This window comes from Ammospiza nelsoni, chromosome 2 (genome assembly GCF_027579445.1).
Source record: "Ammospiza nelsoni isolate bAmmNel1 chromosome 2, bAmmNel1.pri, whole genome shotgun sequence".
NCBI lineage: Eukaryota > Metazoa > Chordata > Aves > Passeriformes > Passerellidae > Ammospiza > Ammospiza nelsoni.
The window spans coordinates 70774824-70792815 of NC_080634.1; the positions used below are offsets into that span (position 1 = coordinate 70774824).

Here is a 17992-nt window from a genome sequence, read left to right on the forward strand (position 1 = left end):
AAAAGAAACCAGTAAAACTTTCTGCCCCATCTAATGCAAGTGATCATTCAGTGAGCAGCTTTTTTGTTGTTTTTTTTTCTTTTCTTCAACAGTGGTAGAGGAAAGTATTCAAAACCGACATCAGAAATTTTTCCTATATGAAACAAGTGTTCTTCCTTTCCAGGTAACAGATTCCTAACTTCACTAAGGTCAGATACATTGAACAAGTCAGAAAACTGGGATTTGAGTTCATCCTATCATCACCTGAAAGTTTACTTTTCTGCAGCTAATGAATATCTTCTACACAATCATAAAAACTTCCCCAATATTATGAGACTCGTGATATCATCTGTACAACCTTGCTGTGGACTCAGATGTTGAGGTAGAATAGATCAGTAAGAAAAAATAACCAATACCTGTACCTACAGAACCTCACTTAGTACTTCTTTTATTAAAGTAATAAAGTCTGTTTTAATTTACAATTCTCTAATGATATTGCATTTCATGTTGGCACAAAATACATCTACATTGAGAAGAAAAAGAGCAGAATATTAAATCAAAATGTTAATCAACTTGTAAGAACTAAAGCAATTTACTGATTTTGCACAGAACCAGAATCATTAATAATCCAAACAGCCTGCTCTTGAGCTATACGATAAATTATTTCAGAAAGAAACAACACCTTACAGACAGCCTGTTTTCATGGTGTTGAGTACTGAGAGTCACATGATACTTGGAATAAGTTGAAGAGCAGCAATCACTTTCTCTGCTTTCAAATGTCCAATTCTTAATCGCTGCTGGAATATTGCAATCCAAAGCGCTCATTACATTTGACTACACATTCAGCTTCCAGAGTGCCTAAGCAGAAGATGAGATGATAGCTTCTATACTAGCTTTCCTCCCAAAGCATCTGGTTTCTTGCAAAATGAAATTGCTACCACTGTCAAAAAGAAGAGAGCTTACAGACTGGAAAACAGAATTATGCTGTTTGATTCAGTAGTTTTCATATGAGCTGTATTGTCACAGACATATTTTCCAAAAAATCCTTTGCTAGGATTTTTTCTCCTGAGAAGCTGAGAGGCCTCAGAAATGAAATGTAAACAATAATTATCTGCTGCTGTGGAATGCAACAGGTGCATCTTTGATTGGCCTAACATGGATTGTTTCTACTTGATGACCAATCACAGTTCAGCCGTCTTGGCCTCTCTGGTCAGTCACAAGATTTTATTATCATTCTTTTCTATTCCTTGCCAGCCTTCTGATGAAATCCTTTCTGATATTCTTTTAGTATAGTTTTAATATGTAATTTTCTTTTAATATCACATATATAATAAAATAATAAACAGCCTTCTGAAACATGGAGTCAAGATTCTTATCTCTTCCGTCATCCTGGGACCCCTGTGAACACCACCACACAGTGGGATGTTCTGAATCTTCATCTTTGCTGTCTGACTTGGTGTCACCAAAAATTAAACGTGCACCTTAGCAAATGAAGATATATGGTGAAACATACATTGTAAAACTTAAACATCCATCATTGGTGAAGACAGTTTTAATACGTGAAGATTTTATTTCTTGTGTGTTACTTTTTATTTTCTGAAAGGTAAGACTCTTATGAGGGAGAGATCAAAGTGCAGATGCTCACACCCTGATGCCTTGCTTGTCCTTGTAAACATATACTCCCTGCTAACTGGAAGAATGAATTATGTAGGAGAAGGTAAACAGCACAGGTTTGGTTCAAAAGATAAGAGCAACCTACTCCTAATTGCTCTTCTCAGTTAGCATTTTGTAATGTTCCAGTACACTCAAGAATAGCAGCGCGAAAAACCAAAACCCTCTGGTCTCCTTTGCACATCTCACACATAAAGAAACTGTTTTCCCTAAAGATAAAACCCATACATAGTTTATTTTCTAACCTATTTGTTTTCTTCCTCTTGAATCAGATGACTGTGGCAATGGCTTATTCTTAAATATGATGGAAATAGACTATAATCTAAGAGAGGAAAGTTAATCTGCTGTTAAAGATGGGTCAGGTTATAATAATCATCTGATCTAATCCCTGTGTAACACTGAGAAGCTCACCCAATTCTTTTTCAGACAGTCAAAAGATCTCTTAGAAAGGGATGCCCTCTTGAGGTTGAAAGACCAAATACAAATGCCACTGAAAACAAGGCCAAATTATTTGAGAACCTACGTGTGTTTTTACTGAGACAATATTCATCCCAGTTGATGCGTTTTATACATCTATTCATTAGCTTACAATGAATTTGTCTGCTACATGAACCTCCCCCTTAAAGTTTTATTATTCCCACTTGTAGAAAGCTAAAAAAGTCATAGCTTAAAACTTCTGCATAAACTAAACAGGTAGACACCAACCATTTCCAGTACAAGCTGTGTTTGGTGGACTCCAATTTTTCAGTATTCTTCAAATAACATTATGAAAACAGATTATGAGGAACTGTGGTTGTCTGTGTAAGTCTCTCTCAATCCAAGGGTCCTAAGCAGCACTTGCATGAATTAACAGCAAAAGGGGGAAATATCCAGGGTGTCTGAAGGGGGAAGGGGAGGTCAGCAGCAATATTCATAGAGCTGGGAAAAGTTACAGGGCCTTATTTTCTGGCGATATTCTTTGCCAAAAGAAAAAAAAACCGTGGGGAGGAGGCAGGTAGGGACTGGAATCCAAGGTGCTACACCCATGTCTAACAATCAGATACTTGTTTTCTATTTAAAAGTCACTTATGCCAGCAGTGAATTTCTAAAGCCAAAATAGACTGCACCACAGAAAACTTTTGTACCTCCATCTAAAAAATAGATACTAAACCACAAACCAAAAAATGAGCAATAGTTCAAAGACCAGTGATCATAGCATGACCCACCTTAGAAGCAGAATAAGACTCAAACTACTGAGCTATTTAAACACCAATTAGTTTTATACCTAAAATGTTCTAACATTTAATGCTTAAATGGTGGAAATAATTTTCTTCCAGTTGATCAACAATTGCTTCACTTTTAAATTTCTCTCCTCTTCCATTACTCAATCATTTTTACTAAGCAGGGGATATAAATAACGAAATTTTGGGTTACTTCATCTTACTCCTCCTTTAAGGCCCTCTCTGCCTCTACTAAATATATTAAGAGAAAGCTTCCATCTCTGTTCAGACTAAAAGACCCTGTTTCTTCAAAAAATAAACCAATGCACACAAACTCTACTGCTCAAAAGTCCAGCAGTGAAAGACTTTTCAACTGCTCTATTTTAAAGATTCCAAATGGAAGCTCACATTTTTCTGACAATAGACACATCCATTTTCAGATATTCCAGTGCAAAAAGAATCACTGTGCTGATTCTGCCATGGTAAGCATTGGGATGCATTGAAAAGTACACAACAAAACCAAAAAAAACCCTCCAACAAAAAAACAACTACAAAAAGAAAATAAATAAAATGACCCAACCCTGTCAGTTTCATAACCTCAAGATATGAAGCTGGTTTTATCCTTCCCTTCTGCTACGTTTTTCAGGAAATACACAATTTTTTGCTAACATGCTGAAATAAGCTGGAGTGCTCTTCTGTACCCAAGTCACTCAGAATGAAGACCAATGTTCTAATGGTCAATCCCTCGTCAGTATCAGACACTATCTAGATAATAGCATCAGTAACAGACACACAAAAACCCATTATGACTTTCAAAGATGCAAATCTCAATGCTTTAAGTAGAAACTGACCTAAACCCAAGAAAAATCTTGAGAACAACCTTCCATAGGGATGAGGTGAGGAGATTATCAGTTAGTGCCATATCCATAACTACTCACAAGAACTAGCCTTTAGTATGTTCACATTGTCTTGGCCAAGGATCCTGCCACTCCATCCACCTAACACAACTAAATTTAAGAACTACATTTGACTGTTAAGCTTGTCAACAGCCATTCTGCATTTAGCTTTCTACTTGGCAGTAAAACTAGGGTCCCACCAACCAGATAGACAAGGGTCCCTTTATAGTGTAACAATGACCAAAACGTTATCTTATTTTAAAAGCACAAGTTTCTGTCACCAGACAGAACACACAAACTAACTATATTTCTTCAAATCTCTAACTTGGTTGTCTTTGTTGACAGTGGGTTGATAAAGTCATGGAGAGGACAGAGCTAAAACTTCTTATAGCAACTGAAGAAAGGACTGAGAAATTCAGTTAGGACCACAAACATTTTACTGTACAGTGCTGAGAAGAGAAATGAAGATAAGCTCTTTCTATACCATAGTTGGAAGCTGCACTACTTGAGATAAGCAGAATAATCTGGTAGGTCTCCAAAAAGTCAATACCAAATGAATAGATAGAGGGTTTGCTTCATCCTCCCAAAGCCATCTGTCTTGACATACAGCAACTACATGAGGTTTGGCAAATAAGGATAAGATGGCCAAGTGGTTCTACAGTGCATTTGTATTATAAGGGCATTCAGCTCACTAGAAAGTGTTTTCACTGGATATTTCAGTGGTTCTGTCCTTCCGAACCATTCCAAAACTGAGTTTTCTCTTTACTGATTACAAGCCTTCACAGCCTCATGAAAACCCTTCCAAGACTGTAGCTTAAATAGAGAAATAATAGCTCTCTAATAGAGAAAGAATGCAGCCCAGCAGTATTTTAAAACAGCACTGCTTCTGCATAAATTTATTCTCTCTAAAGAATTAAGATGTAAACATTTTTATTAAGTTCACTGTACGGTTCCCATGCATTTAAAGTGATTGGAGACAGGAGTTATATGGGGAGAAAACAGGAATAGAATCACTTAGTTATCATTTATTACGTTTTCCATCATGGAGGAATTTTCAGAGTTAACTTTGGAGTCCTAAGAATGCTCCCTTTCTCCTTTAGCCAATATGGCAAACCCTTTGCAGCACTAGTCTCTGCTAGATGCAGATCTCAAAATTTACCTCTAAGACCAACATGTTTAGCTACACTTGGAGAACTAAAAACAGTGTTCACATTATTTCCTGTTGAACATTAGCACCAAAAACAGTTGAATAAGGTTAACATTGGTATCACAGTCATGTAAGATAGAGTAAACAGACAACACTGGTCTGCTATTAACTCCTCTAAACAAACACAGTGTTAGTCATATTTAGGTGTTCTTGCATTTCTCTCAACTGAAGTTACTGTCATTTTTGAGTCAGGACTTTATCAAGTTAGTTACAGGCTTACCTTGTTGCGTGTTTTTACTTTCAATTTAGTCTTCTGTTTTCTTTTCAACTTTTTCTTGCTAAAAAGTTTCTTACTTCTGAAAAAGAGAAAAAAAGCAATGAGAACAAAATAAACAAACTCCCTTCTGCACCTCATGGTAATAAGCACAGAGGGGAAAAAACATCAGAAGCACTCTATATTTTTTCTCATAGACAAAGGGAATAATCGCAGGTAGAATTTCAGAGTGTGAATCACAGTACATGCACCTAAAACTGTGCTTTCCTAATGTTCCACTGAATTATGGGCCTTTACTCTCATCAATTTAAGCAGAATATATGCTAGGAGAGAAACAAGTCCCTGAGCTTTCTATTGGCTTGTCCTATTGTTTCTATTACAAGTTCTTCAGTGCCACAGCAATGCTAGAAGCCAGAATTATTGACAATTCTCAGTAAAACAATCTGCTAGTACAGAACACTGCTTTGTAAAGTCTTTATCACACAGACATTCAAGCCTTCCAAGACAAAAAGTAAGCTTTAAAAATGTATCATTTAGCAGAAGATTCAGCTGATGGAAGAAACTGCAGTTTCTTTACCTTTTGTTTGGACTTTTTCCACCCTCACTTTATAGACTTAATGTCCATCCCTTTACATTAGAGATCTAGCTTAGACACTTCTCTAAACTCATTTAATCCTCTCCTGCCCACACCTCATTCCTACCACATTCTTTTTCTCCTCCATTTTATTACCCAGGAAAAATAAAAAAGACAACATACAAGAAAGACACCATAGGCACACATGCCTGTTCCATCACCATCACTGAGATTATTCTGAAATGCATGTTTTTTAAGCTATTATTTTTTCAGATTATTAATTCTACAAAAATAAGAAAAAAAGTCATATGTTACCTTTGCAGCATACAGCTCACCTTACACAGGACTTCAAGCAAAAGCTACTAATATTCCTCTGTACAACAAACTTTATTCAAATAGCTTACAGTTCAGATTAGTTGAAAAATAAAAAACTATTACATCTGAAAATCCCAGGCAGTGAGAAGTTGCATTTTCAGTAACAGACTGAGAATCAGAAGAATCTCAATACTTTATTCAAACAACTTTGTTCTAAATAAAAACGCTGAGGGTTCTAAAACATAGTGGTTACTGTCCTGTACAGTATTCAGACTGCAAGAATATAGAAGCCTCATGGTCCAGCAGTTAAAGGCTGGAAAAACTAAAGCCTGACCAACAGCCAGCAGTGAGAATACAAGCTCAAACAAAGAATTCCTGCAGAGTATGCCAAGAAAGCTGCCTCCTAGAGAATTCACCACTTTTCCCCTCTTGACCTGTATTAAGAGGAAGGTATGTTCCTCAAGACACTTCCTGCAGAAACAAACCAGCTGACCACTTTGCTTATAAGGAACAAACATCATTATCCTGGAGTTAAAAGAACTAGAGTTCAGTGGGCAGTAATTCCCTCACCACCCTCAAAAAGTTAAAGTTTACAAAGAGAATGGAGATGACTGCTCAAGGTTCCCCCAACAGTAAAGTTTCAATAGGTAACAGTATACAAGCTATTCAAGAAGCAAGGAAAAAACAAACTTCATATAACCTTTACTGCTCAAATTTCAGCAGCTGAGCTCCATAGCCTCGCTATTTAGTTTTTCTTTAATTAGGCATGTTGCCTTATTATAATTTAATGTAGTTAATTCTTATTCTGCTGTCAAACATGAAGAACAGTGCAGCCCTTTCCACTCTGTAGCCACTCAATCATCTGCTCTGGACCTGATGACCTTTTATGAAACTTGCACCCTAACTTTCAGTTTAAAAGTCCTGATGAAAGTAGCTTCTGGGCTCTCTCAGTCCATACCGCACATAAACCATGTTGACCAAAGCTGAAAACAATACTTGTTGTTTGCTGTTAGGAAGAGGAAGAAGAAATGCCTCATACGCCTCCAAGGTCACATTTAAACTGCATTCCAGGTATTATTTGGCAGCTCCACAGCAATATGGCACAGCAGACCTATTTAACCCAGGCCAGCATGAAAACATTTCCCTGCAAACCTCAAAATTGAGCTTCCAATACTCTTTTTCTACCTGTGCTAATAATTATGCCTTTTAAACACAGTATGATTTGGACTTAACACAACTTGATAAGCATAGCTTTTTTCTTTTTGTTTTAAAAGACACTAATTCAAGTTGCCAAGACATTTCAAATTTAATCCTTCCTGCCAAAATCCCTGAAAACTCACCAAATTTGTTACAGTCTGCAAACATTAAAAACACTTTTTCATCTTGTAAATATTTCACTGGACCAATCCCTGTAATTTTTGCAAGTATTTCTTCATGTTTGTGCATACATCTGAAAAACCCCCAAATTAAGCCTTTTCCCTCCCCCCAAGACTGGGCTCATTTCCGTAGTAACAAAACCTCTGCCATTTGGCAGATTACCTTCATTTGTCATGACACCTACACAATGTTTTTTCCAATTAGTAAACAGGAAAGATCAGCAATGGGTTTACTGATGGTGCTATGATCTCCCTCATTCATACAACAACCATTAAAGATGCTGCAAACAGCAGCACAGTCTGACTGCTCCATTGTGGCAACCTTTGTCTTCAGCAAGTTTTGAGCTTGAATAATTTTACATGGAAACAGTTTGGGATAGAAATGCCATAGTAAGAATCCACAATTATGTCCCCGTATTTTCTAAAAATGAAACCTCAAGGAGTTGGGAAGTATACTTTCTTCCACTTCCAAACAAACCTCCAAAACAAGTAAGCAATGAATTAATAAAAATACCTCATCACACTAATTTTATATAGCTCTGAGCAACCTACAATAACTATGCATAACACTAATGTATTCACAATGTATCTGCATGTAACAAAGATACATATGATGGTTCACCGTTCTACTGTTATATACCATAACACTAAGATGGTTTTAATATTCAGAAAAAAAGACACTAAAACAATATACCAAAACACTGAGATGTTTTAATATTCAGAAAAACATGGGTAAATATATTCATGAAAAACAATGTTAAGCAGATTATGAGTAATTTCCTGTTGGAAACCATATGTTAATTATAACCACAACTCCTCTACTACCTGAAGATTAACAAGATCTGATATGGCTCAGTTGGATTTTTTAGCTAAATTATTAATCATATTGCTGGTTAACAACTGTAAGCTGCTGCTAGCTGTCATTTGAAAAGGTCTTGGTACTCTGTGCTAACAATCGGCTTCCGCTGGCAAAAGGTCCTTAGCCTCCAACTTCTAACTCAGTTGTTGATACCATTTAGCTCACAGAAAACAAACACTCATTTTCAGGAAATCTGAGGCAGGCTTTCTGCAAACTGCTTCAAAACTTTGTAACACTGGAGACCAAATTTTGAACTGGACCACAAGCAAGTGCAAGTCAAATGAGCACGGAACGTAAAGACACCTTGACAAAAAATTACTCATAGCAAACGGACACAAAGAAAGAGTGAACGGTGCTATTAAAGCCTTTACAGAAAAACCTGTTGAGAATAAAATAAATACCAAAAATCTTCAACCTTAGAATATGAAGTAATTGCCTCAAATCAAAGGCAGAAATAAAAAAGGGAGGGGAAAGGGGAAGGTGGGTAATAACCAGTTGCTTGACAATTTAAAATAGATGAAACAGCTGTTCAAATGACATGATTACAATTCCAATCAGGCTTGTAGCACCTGTAGTAGGAGGAGTAAAGGCATGCTTTAGTTTATTCACTCTAGACCAGAAGTAGCAACAGCTAGCACTTGGACTATCTGATGAATTATTAGAACATCGTCCAGTGTCTCAACACCATCGCTCTTACTGTTTGAAAGAGATGAAGAAATGCAAACAGAGCATCTTCCCTGAAGGTGCAACAGCCATGAACTATAATTGATAAGCTTAAATTTGAGAGGGAAGCTTTACATGAAGAGTGTGTTCTCCTCCCCTCAATGCTGTTACTGAATTACTCAACATGGACTAACGTTATGTTAGTGTTACACCTGCATAAGATCTTCTAGACTATATAAGTGCGTGTATAATGAGTGGAAAAAATATTATTCTGTCTCTGCTGCTGAAGCAGGAAAGGAACAACAAAAGCCTTATTTAAGTGCTATCCGACCTAAAACCTTTGCTTCTGAAACATGGTATCAAAGACTACCGTAGCTAGTACAGTATTAGACACAGTTCTGCTGTTGAATCTTGAGTACACTTTTGAAAAATTTGTGAATTTAGTAAACCACATGCGAACACATGCTCAATTTTTTAAGACTTCCAAGTGACTTTAACTCAGTGCATTTGTCTAAATTCGCTTGCTCTAGTTCGAGGACACCCATCTTTGCGGGGAAGTATACTGTTAATAGGATAGGTCTGGCCAAGAGTTGCCACGTTCAGACAAATGACAAATACATTCTGTTACTCTGTTTCCACAAGTGCTAACTCAACACTCATCTTTAGCTGAAAGATTCAAGGGCTTGTGGAAATTTGCTTACCAGGCAGCAGCCACTCAGTAAACATTGAAAATGAAACAGTCAGGTTTGTGGTATGAAACAATTCTTTTGTTTCCTCCATTAGGTGAACTACTGCTGCTGGTGATCAACTTGGTTAGACAAGATGCAAGAAGCATTTGCTTCTGAACAGCCCAAAGTGAAATTCCAAGCTTAGATTCTCAAGGATACCACAACAACAAGCTATGATCACTCATCATGTATTGATGAGTGATACACTTATCATGTAGTTATCATCAAGTTTGAGGGTGTTTCATCACAGCATCAATTTACTGGATGCAGTGGCAGTGTAGGTGAAGTTCAGGAATCTGAAAGAAAGGAGCAAGACAAAAGCAGCATCACAACCCTAGACTTCCTAAGAACAGACCTCACCAGTCAAGAACAGCCTGTTGTTCATCAGTCATTTTTGAAGAATCCACAGGATACAGTTCTCTGGAGAGATGAGAGTGCAGAAGAGCTCTCCAATGCAGACTCAAGTTATACACACAACTTGCAACACTCTATCTGGAACACCACTGCAAGCTCGGGGTGCTCCAGAACAAAAAACACTTGTTTACCAGCAGGAGTCTGAGAAAGGCCACTAAGATGCTTAAAGAGCTGGAGGTTCAGTTGTATGAGGAGATACCAAGCAAGCAGAGATTGTTTAGTTGTGAAAAGAGAAAACCTGGGAGGGTGAGGGTGGAATACCCTCCATGTGAATACCTCCACCTCCATCTGATGGGAGAGAGCAAAGATGATGGAAACATATTCTTCTAAGCAATATCCACTGACAGACCAAGAGACAATGGAGAGAAAAAAATTAATACAGAAAGTTCCAATTACACCTAAGAATTGTAAAAATGGTCAAAGATTGGAACAGGTTGCCCTGAGAGGCTACACATTCTCCTTCCCTGAAGATACTGAAAATACAATTGGACAATGTTCAGAGCAACCTGCTCCGGCAGATCCTACTTTGAGTACTCAATATTCTCCAGAAGCCCCTTCTCATTTCAACTATTCTGTGACCTTCACCATTTGCTTATAAAACAAAGTAAAATTTGACTGTAAAATAAACATGCTTCTGCATTGTGGAAAGAGTGTATTTTTTCTCATTCTGAGTTTTGCATTTCTCCTGCCGTCATGCCATGTTTCTGATTATGCTTCCAAGTAGAGACATACTGAGCTTTTCATCTGTTCACCATCTGGATCAGCAAACAGACCTCAAAATCAGGCACAGGAGCAACTTCTATGGGAATTAGTCAGCATAACCAAACCTTCAATAGTACACAAAGCTAACAAGAGAACGAGGGATGAAAACTACCTTACCACATTTAAAATATATGCCTGCATTAAGACAATCCAGTCACTTGAATTAATCCACACTTTGTTGGAGACAACCAACACTCAGAGGTCCACTAAGAAGGGCATGACAGAGAACATGCTTATATGCAACCATCAAGAGCTTCTCTGTGCGAATGAACCAACATAGGCACTGTACAGGACCTTCACAAGACTTTTTTTAAAAAAGCTTGTGCACATGGCATGTCATCTGGAAAACTAAAACTAATTTGTCAAATGAAAGGTACTCTAGAATCAGTAAAAAGAGTGTCTGGAAAGAACCCCAAAAGGTCAGCATTTCCTTTTCCTGGTCTATCATAGAAGACCAAGGGTCCTGGTCAATAACAGGCTGATTGTGTGTTAGCAGTGCCCTGACAACCAGGAGGGCCAACCCTGTCCTGGGGTGCCTCAGGCACAGCATCACCAGCCAGGCAAGGGAGGGGATTGTCCTGCCCTGCTCTGCACTGGGGTGGCCTCACTTCAAGTGCTGGGGGCAGTTTTGGGCACCACAATGAAAAGACATTAAGCTGTCAGCATCCAAAGGAGGGCCAGGACCATGGTGAAGGGTCTGGAGGGGAAGCAGCATGAGGAGCAGCGGAGGTCACAGTTCAGCCTGGAGGAGACTGAGGGAAGACCTCAGTGCAGTTACAACTTCCTCATGAGGGGAAGAGGAGGGGCAGGTGCACATCACTCTTGTGACCAGGAGAGGACTTGAGGAAATGGCATGAAGCTGAAAGTGTGGTTCATCCAAAAGGATGGCTGAGCACTGGAACAGGCTCCCCAGGGAAGTGGTCACAGCACCAAGCCTGACAGTTCAAGGAGTGTTTGGACAATGCTCTCAGGCACATGGTGTGACTCTGGGGCATGGTCCTGGGCAGGGCCAGGAAGTGGACATGGATCCCTGAGGGTCCCTTCCAACACAGGACATTCTACGATTTGAGTTAAATTCCACTGCATTCCCAACATCTCTTTTCCCTGGAGAGATATTAAACACTGCCAATCATCACACTCTCACCATGTTCCATGAAATCCTACTAAGAGAACTCTTTCTGAGGTATTTTTAAAATTGTCTTTATGGCAATTAAATGCTATTTTTCATATCTTCATTACAGAAAAATGAGTTTTATTTTTCTCTTTTTCCACAATTTGCCTGATTTTTTTTGCAAGTCTGAGGAAAAATGTATCTTCTGACAAGCAGTCTCAGTTCAGCCTAAGTCATAACTCATTTACATCATTGCCATCTAATTTCACTATTCTCTCATAGTAACCAGTCCTTTTCCAGAAAGGAGTGGGGAAAAAAAAAAGTGGAAAAAAAAAGTCCCGTAATGCTGAAATACAAAGACAAGGTCAAGAATTACTTCAGGTTTCCCACAGAAAAGAATCTCTCACAATTTTAAATAAAATTCTGAAACATTCCAGCAGTAACATGGCTACTTCTGAATCACAATCCCATTCTAATTTTATAGAATGTGTAGAATCTCTCATGAGGTACCTTTTATCATTGCTGGTTTTACATTTTTATTTACTGGTTTGGTAGTGGGATTTTCTGAAGCTAGACACTTACAATCTTAACTATATCTTCTACAGTTTTGTATCCTCTATTAACTTTTTCACCTACAATCTCAGTTCCAGCTCTGAAATTGTCAGAGAGACACTATACAGTTCAGGACCTAGGACAGATCCAGAAGCAGAGCAACAGCAACCACCTGTTTTCGCAGGCTTCCCCCTCAACAGCCATTCCACAGCATCTCTCCAGGGTGGGCTCCTGTGTAGCTTTAAATCTACTTTACAGTTGTTCTACCTAGAACAGAGGCAGCCAAGTCAGCAGGCTGAAGGAACACACCTAAAAATTCTAGTTGAGGAAGGATACAGTCTAGTCAATAATACAACAGGAGCAACAGATGTTGCTTTTCTTACTTGCACCTACTTGAAAATCATAGAAACATAAAATGCCTGATAGGCCCCAATCAAGTCACTCCAAAGCTTTCCCTTTTGCAGCCTGAACAATCCCAGTTCTCTCAGCCTTTCCTCACAGGAGAGGTGCTCCATCTCTCTAAACATCTTGGGGGCCCCTCCCTTGGACTCCAGCAAGTCCATATCCTTACTGTAACAGGGACTTAGCTGAATCATGCCCAGCCTCTCACCCACCAGCACCCCCAAATCTTTCTTTGTGGGGGGCTGCTCCCTCTGTCCCTGTTCATCCCCCAGCCTGTGTCAATAACAAGGGCTGCCCCAACCCAGGTGAAGCACCTTGCATTTGGCCTTAATAAACCTTTTGAGATTCTTGTGGGCCCAAGGGAATGCTTCTAGGTGCAGGCTCGGGGCTGGAGTAAGAGCTCTGATATACTCATGCATCATCTCATCAATCATCTTGCTATAACAAGATACACTAGACCTGCAACAGACTTTCCTGTTGTACAGAAAACCAGAAGGTATTCTTCTGATGAAATACAACAATGTGCATTTTTAAGGGTTTTTTTCCTTCTCTTCTGTAAACAAGTCATCTATCTGACACTTGATCACACAAAGAACAATACTGTTATGAAAAGCAACTTAAAAGCAACCACAGCCTCTGCTGGACTTCCTTATTTCCTAAGCCATTTACTCCATTCTCTGAATTGTTCCAAAACAGTTCTTAAATTTGTAATTGAGCTTCAAGGCAACTTAACAGCAAACACAGAGAACTACAGCTAATAAATATCAGTTCACTTGTCAGCAAGAAACTTAGTTATGACACACATCTCATTGCCATAGAAGTTCAGCTATAAGAGCTTCAAAATAAACGAAAGGGAATACTAAGGAAAAAATACTAAGGTTATCAAGTCTGCTCAGAAGATCTGAGGAGATCTCAAAATTGTGGGACCATCTTTAAAGGACATCCCGACTTGCTGTCAACAACTGAGAAGCATCTGGCAAAAAGCCAAAGGGGAACAAAGAAAAGAAGTTGTTCAAGAGAAGTTTGGAACATACAAGCAACTGCTCACATGAAGGAGTTGACATTGATAAGGAACAGAACAAAGCAAGTGCGCAGAGCTTCAGTGGCCTGACCTCCAGACAGAGAGGAGGTTTTATGACCAGAAAACTGAGCATCAATAAAACTACATAGAGGCTGCGTGTTGGCAAGAAGATGAAGAGATACCATGTGACAAAATGCAACCAACAAACCTTGCTGTAAAACATACTGGAGTTACTGCTTGCACACTCTCTATTTTGGTACCTCTCCACATGTACATAAGCTTCAGTGTTCAGCAGTCTTATTCCTATAAACTGGATGGTTACTTTTTTTTGAAAGCAGCTACTTGTTTTAAGAGCCTCTACATACATAATCCCCCATACACCCTCCCTGTACCATACACATACAGGTATGTACTGTGTCCTTGCAAACAAAATACTTTTATTTCTTCTATCTCAATGTAATCTCAGCACTGTTATTTCAGCTGCCAAGAATTCTAGCATCTGTAATGAAAAACAGCCTTACAAAAAGTCCCATAAAGTAACACAAAGTAAACAACTCACCTAAACACAATGCCATACACCTCCTACAAAGCTGGCACACAGAATGAGTTTCTTTAAGGTACGTGCTTTAACATTGCATCTTTAACTGTAAAATGGGAGATGCTCAGAAAATGGCTCTGATTCTGTCCTTGCTTTGGTGTTTCTCCATCTAACTCACACCAACACAGATCTACCAATTAGTGTCAAGGTGGTGCAAGTCAAGAGGACTCAGTAAATGTTCCATGACATTGAGAAGTTGTTGAAGCACCCTGCCCTAACGCTTTCCATTGTTAACTTTCCTTCCTAGCAGATACCTTCCATTGATAACTAAGTAGCCAACATGGTTATCCTTCAATCTACTGCTGGAACATCCAGGACACTTTCAACCAAGGGGAGGGACAGTGCCAGTAGGTTGCAAGAATAAAGAATGAAAATAAATATCACTCAAAACTCACAACCTGCTCTTGCCTCGATAAACAAAGTGTCTTACAAACAATACCTCCAAGAGCTTTTTAATGCTTCATTTTTCATATCAACTACAGCAATGCCTATAAAGTTTCCAAAAGGACTTGCCATAAAACAGTTGACAGGGAACAAAATATGTATATATAAACTGACAGCTGGCACACAAATGCCTATGATACAAATATATAAACTCACAGCGTAATGCCAAACTAAGCATTGGCAAGCTTTATGAAATAAACATGCACCAAGTATATACTATGCCATATACTTACATCACAAATGGACCCAAAATTTTACAAATCACAAACAGAAAAAAACAAGACTACTGATTTCTGAAGAGATAAATGTACTAAATGTTTTCACTTTGATTTGGCAATGAAATCTACAGAGCACCTGAGGAAAAAAATGCTTTATGTAAGTCTGGTAGTAATGCTGGATTTCACCATGTATCTAAAAAAGAATTATTGCTTTGTAAAATATTTAATGAAAAACACCTCCATGAAGCAGTTGCTTGACCTTCCCTTCCTCTTTGCACAGTTGCAGGCAGGATAGGAAAATAAGATACTGCTTCTGCCAACATCACTCCCCAAGTAGCTCAGCTGCAAGACAGTTAGCTCACAAAACATTTTTGCCTGTTGTTACAGTTTTAAAACATTTGCTCCCTAAAGGAAAAAAAATAAATGGAAGCCTGTAAAGAGCAAAGCTAGGATTTCTGTAGTAATATTTCCAAACTGGGAACTAACTGCCACTAGACAACACCCCACAAGACTGACTTCAACACACGAAACAGCCTAAATTCAAAAATACTCTAAATAATAAATTACTTACATTCGTATTTTGTTACCATACAGTTCTTCAACAAGAATGCTTGGCCAAATATGCTGCTTTGTCTTATCTGAAACTGCAAGTGAACCTTTTCGGTTCTTCTCACATTTCCTTTACTCATATCAAGCTATAGCATGAAGATCTGATAAATGTTTCTAAAAATATGTTTACAACAAAAAGAAGGGCAAGGACAATCTCCATCCTGTAAAGGATGAGGAAAATGTAAAGGTACTTAATCCTTTCTCTGTTTTAGTCTAGTTGTGTTCTCAGGGTATTCAGCACTCATCATCCAAGGGGAAATGATCAGTGACTTGCTACACCACTTAGACACATGCAGGTTTACAGGGCCAGGTGGGATCCACCAGAGAACTGCAGGAGCTGGCAGAAGGGCTCCCTGAACCCCTTTCCATCATCACTTACAGCAGCTCTGCCTGACCAGAGAGGTTCCACTCGACTGAAAGTCACCGAATGTGCCACCCAATTAAAAGAAATTCTGGAAGGAGAATTCAGGGAAGGAACTAAAGCCCTGTGAGCCTGACCTCAGTGCTGGGGAAGGTGATGGAGCAGATCACACTGAGTACCATCACATGGCACATATAGGACAACCAAGTCACCAGGGCTGCCAACATGGGTTTATGGAAAGGAGGTCCTGCTTGACCAGCCTGATCTCCTTGTATGACCAGGTGTCCCACTTAGTGGAAGAAGGAAAGGTTGTAGATGTTGTCTACCTGGCCTTTGTAAAGCCTTTGGACACTTTCTCACAACATTTTTTTGGAAAAACTGGCTCATGGCTAGGGAGGGGACTCTTTGCTGGGCAGAGGCCAAATGTGTGAGGTCCAACAAGGCCAAGTGTTGGATCCTGCACTTGAGTCTTGACAACCACTTGTGCACTACAGGCCGGGAGAAGGGCTGGAAAGCTGCCCATTAGAAAAGGGTCTGGGTGTGCTGGTTGACAGCTACTGAACACGAGCCAGCAGAGTGTCCAGGTGGCCAAGAAGGCCCATGACAACTTGGCCTGTATCACATAGGGTGGCCAGCAGGGCCAGAGCAGTGATCACCCCCATACTGTGCACTGTTAAGGTCACACCTTGAATGCTGTGTTCAGTTTTGGACTCCTCACTCCAAAATTGCTGGAGTGTGCCCAGAAAAAGACTGAAAAGATGCTTATGTGTCTGGAGAAAAAGTCTTATGAGGAAGGGCTGAGATAGCTGGAGTTTTTCAGCCTGGAGAAAGGGAGACTCAGAGGAGACCTTATTCCTCCACACAACTCCCTGAAAAAAGGTTGTAGCCAGGTGGGGGTCAGTCTCTTTTCTCAAGCAACCAGCAACAGCACAAGAGGAAACAGCCTCAAGCCAGACCAGGAAGGTTTACATTGGGTATTGGGGGAAAATTGTTCAGCACAAGGGTTTTCAAGAACTGGAACACACTGTACTGGGAGTGATAGAATCACCACCACCAGACATATTTAACAGGTTTGTGTTGTCATTATAGTGCAAGAGTTCTATTGTTATTACATTGCAAGGGTTCCATATTGCTAGAGTTTCATACCTCCTTGCTGTTTCTTGTAGGCAGCTCCTCTAAGCACTGACTCTTCCTGGTCCTCATGGTGACCAACTGATTCCAGGTCCCCTCAGCCAACCAATCCACTCTTTTATAACACTCTTGTGATTGGCTGCAGGTGTGGCCTGTTAACATCAGGCTGCTCCTAACTGGCTCAGCTGCAACTCTTTAGGGGGGAAGATTACTACCTTCATTTACTTATGTTCTATCCCCCTACAATTCCCCCTTTTTCTTTTAATTATGGAGTTGCAGCATTTCTAGAAGGACACATTCAAATAAATTAACATTATGACACATTCATGTATTTAATTCAGAACTAATAGTTATACAAATGTTCAGACGTATTATAGTACAAATGTATATATTTCTGAGTGTTGGTTCACTTTTGCAGCTTTTCACAGCTTACAAAGTACCTATCTTCAAAATCTTTTATACTCATATTTAACAAACATTAATAGCTGCAATTTATATATTTTACCAGTAGTTTAGTATTCAAGTCCTTTTCCCTGAATCCAAGGGGTTATATATTCGAATCCCGTTTCCCCAAATCCATGGGGTTATATAGTAGAGTCCTGTTTTCCTGAATCCATGAGGTCATATAGTTTAGTCCCCAATCCACAGGGTTATATAGTTTAGTCCTGAATCCACGGGGTCATATAGT

At 39.2% G+C, this 17992-nt stretch overlaps 1 protein-coding gene across 1 annotated transcript in view; it reads right to left on the reverse strand.

The window, feature by feature from the left end:
• Positions 1 to 17992, reverse strand: part of MYCBP2 (MYC binding protein 2) — a 175269-nt gene that overhangs the window by 145784 nt on the left and 11493 nt on the right. Inside the window, exon 2 of the mRNA XM_059466971.1 lies at positions 5173 to 5248. Coding sequence (XP_059322954.1) covers positions 5173 to 5248 — 76 coding nt within the window. The remainder of the gene's footprint in view (positions 1 to 5172; positions 5249 to 17992) is intronic.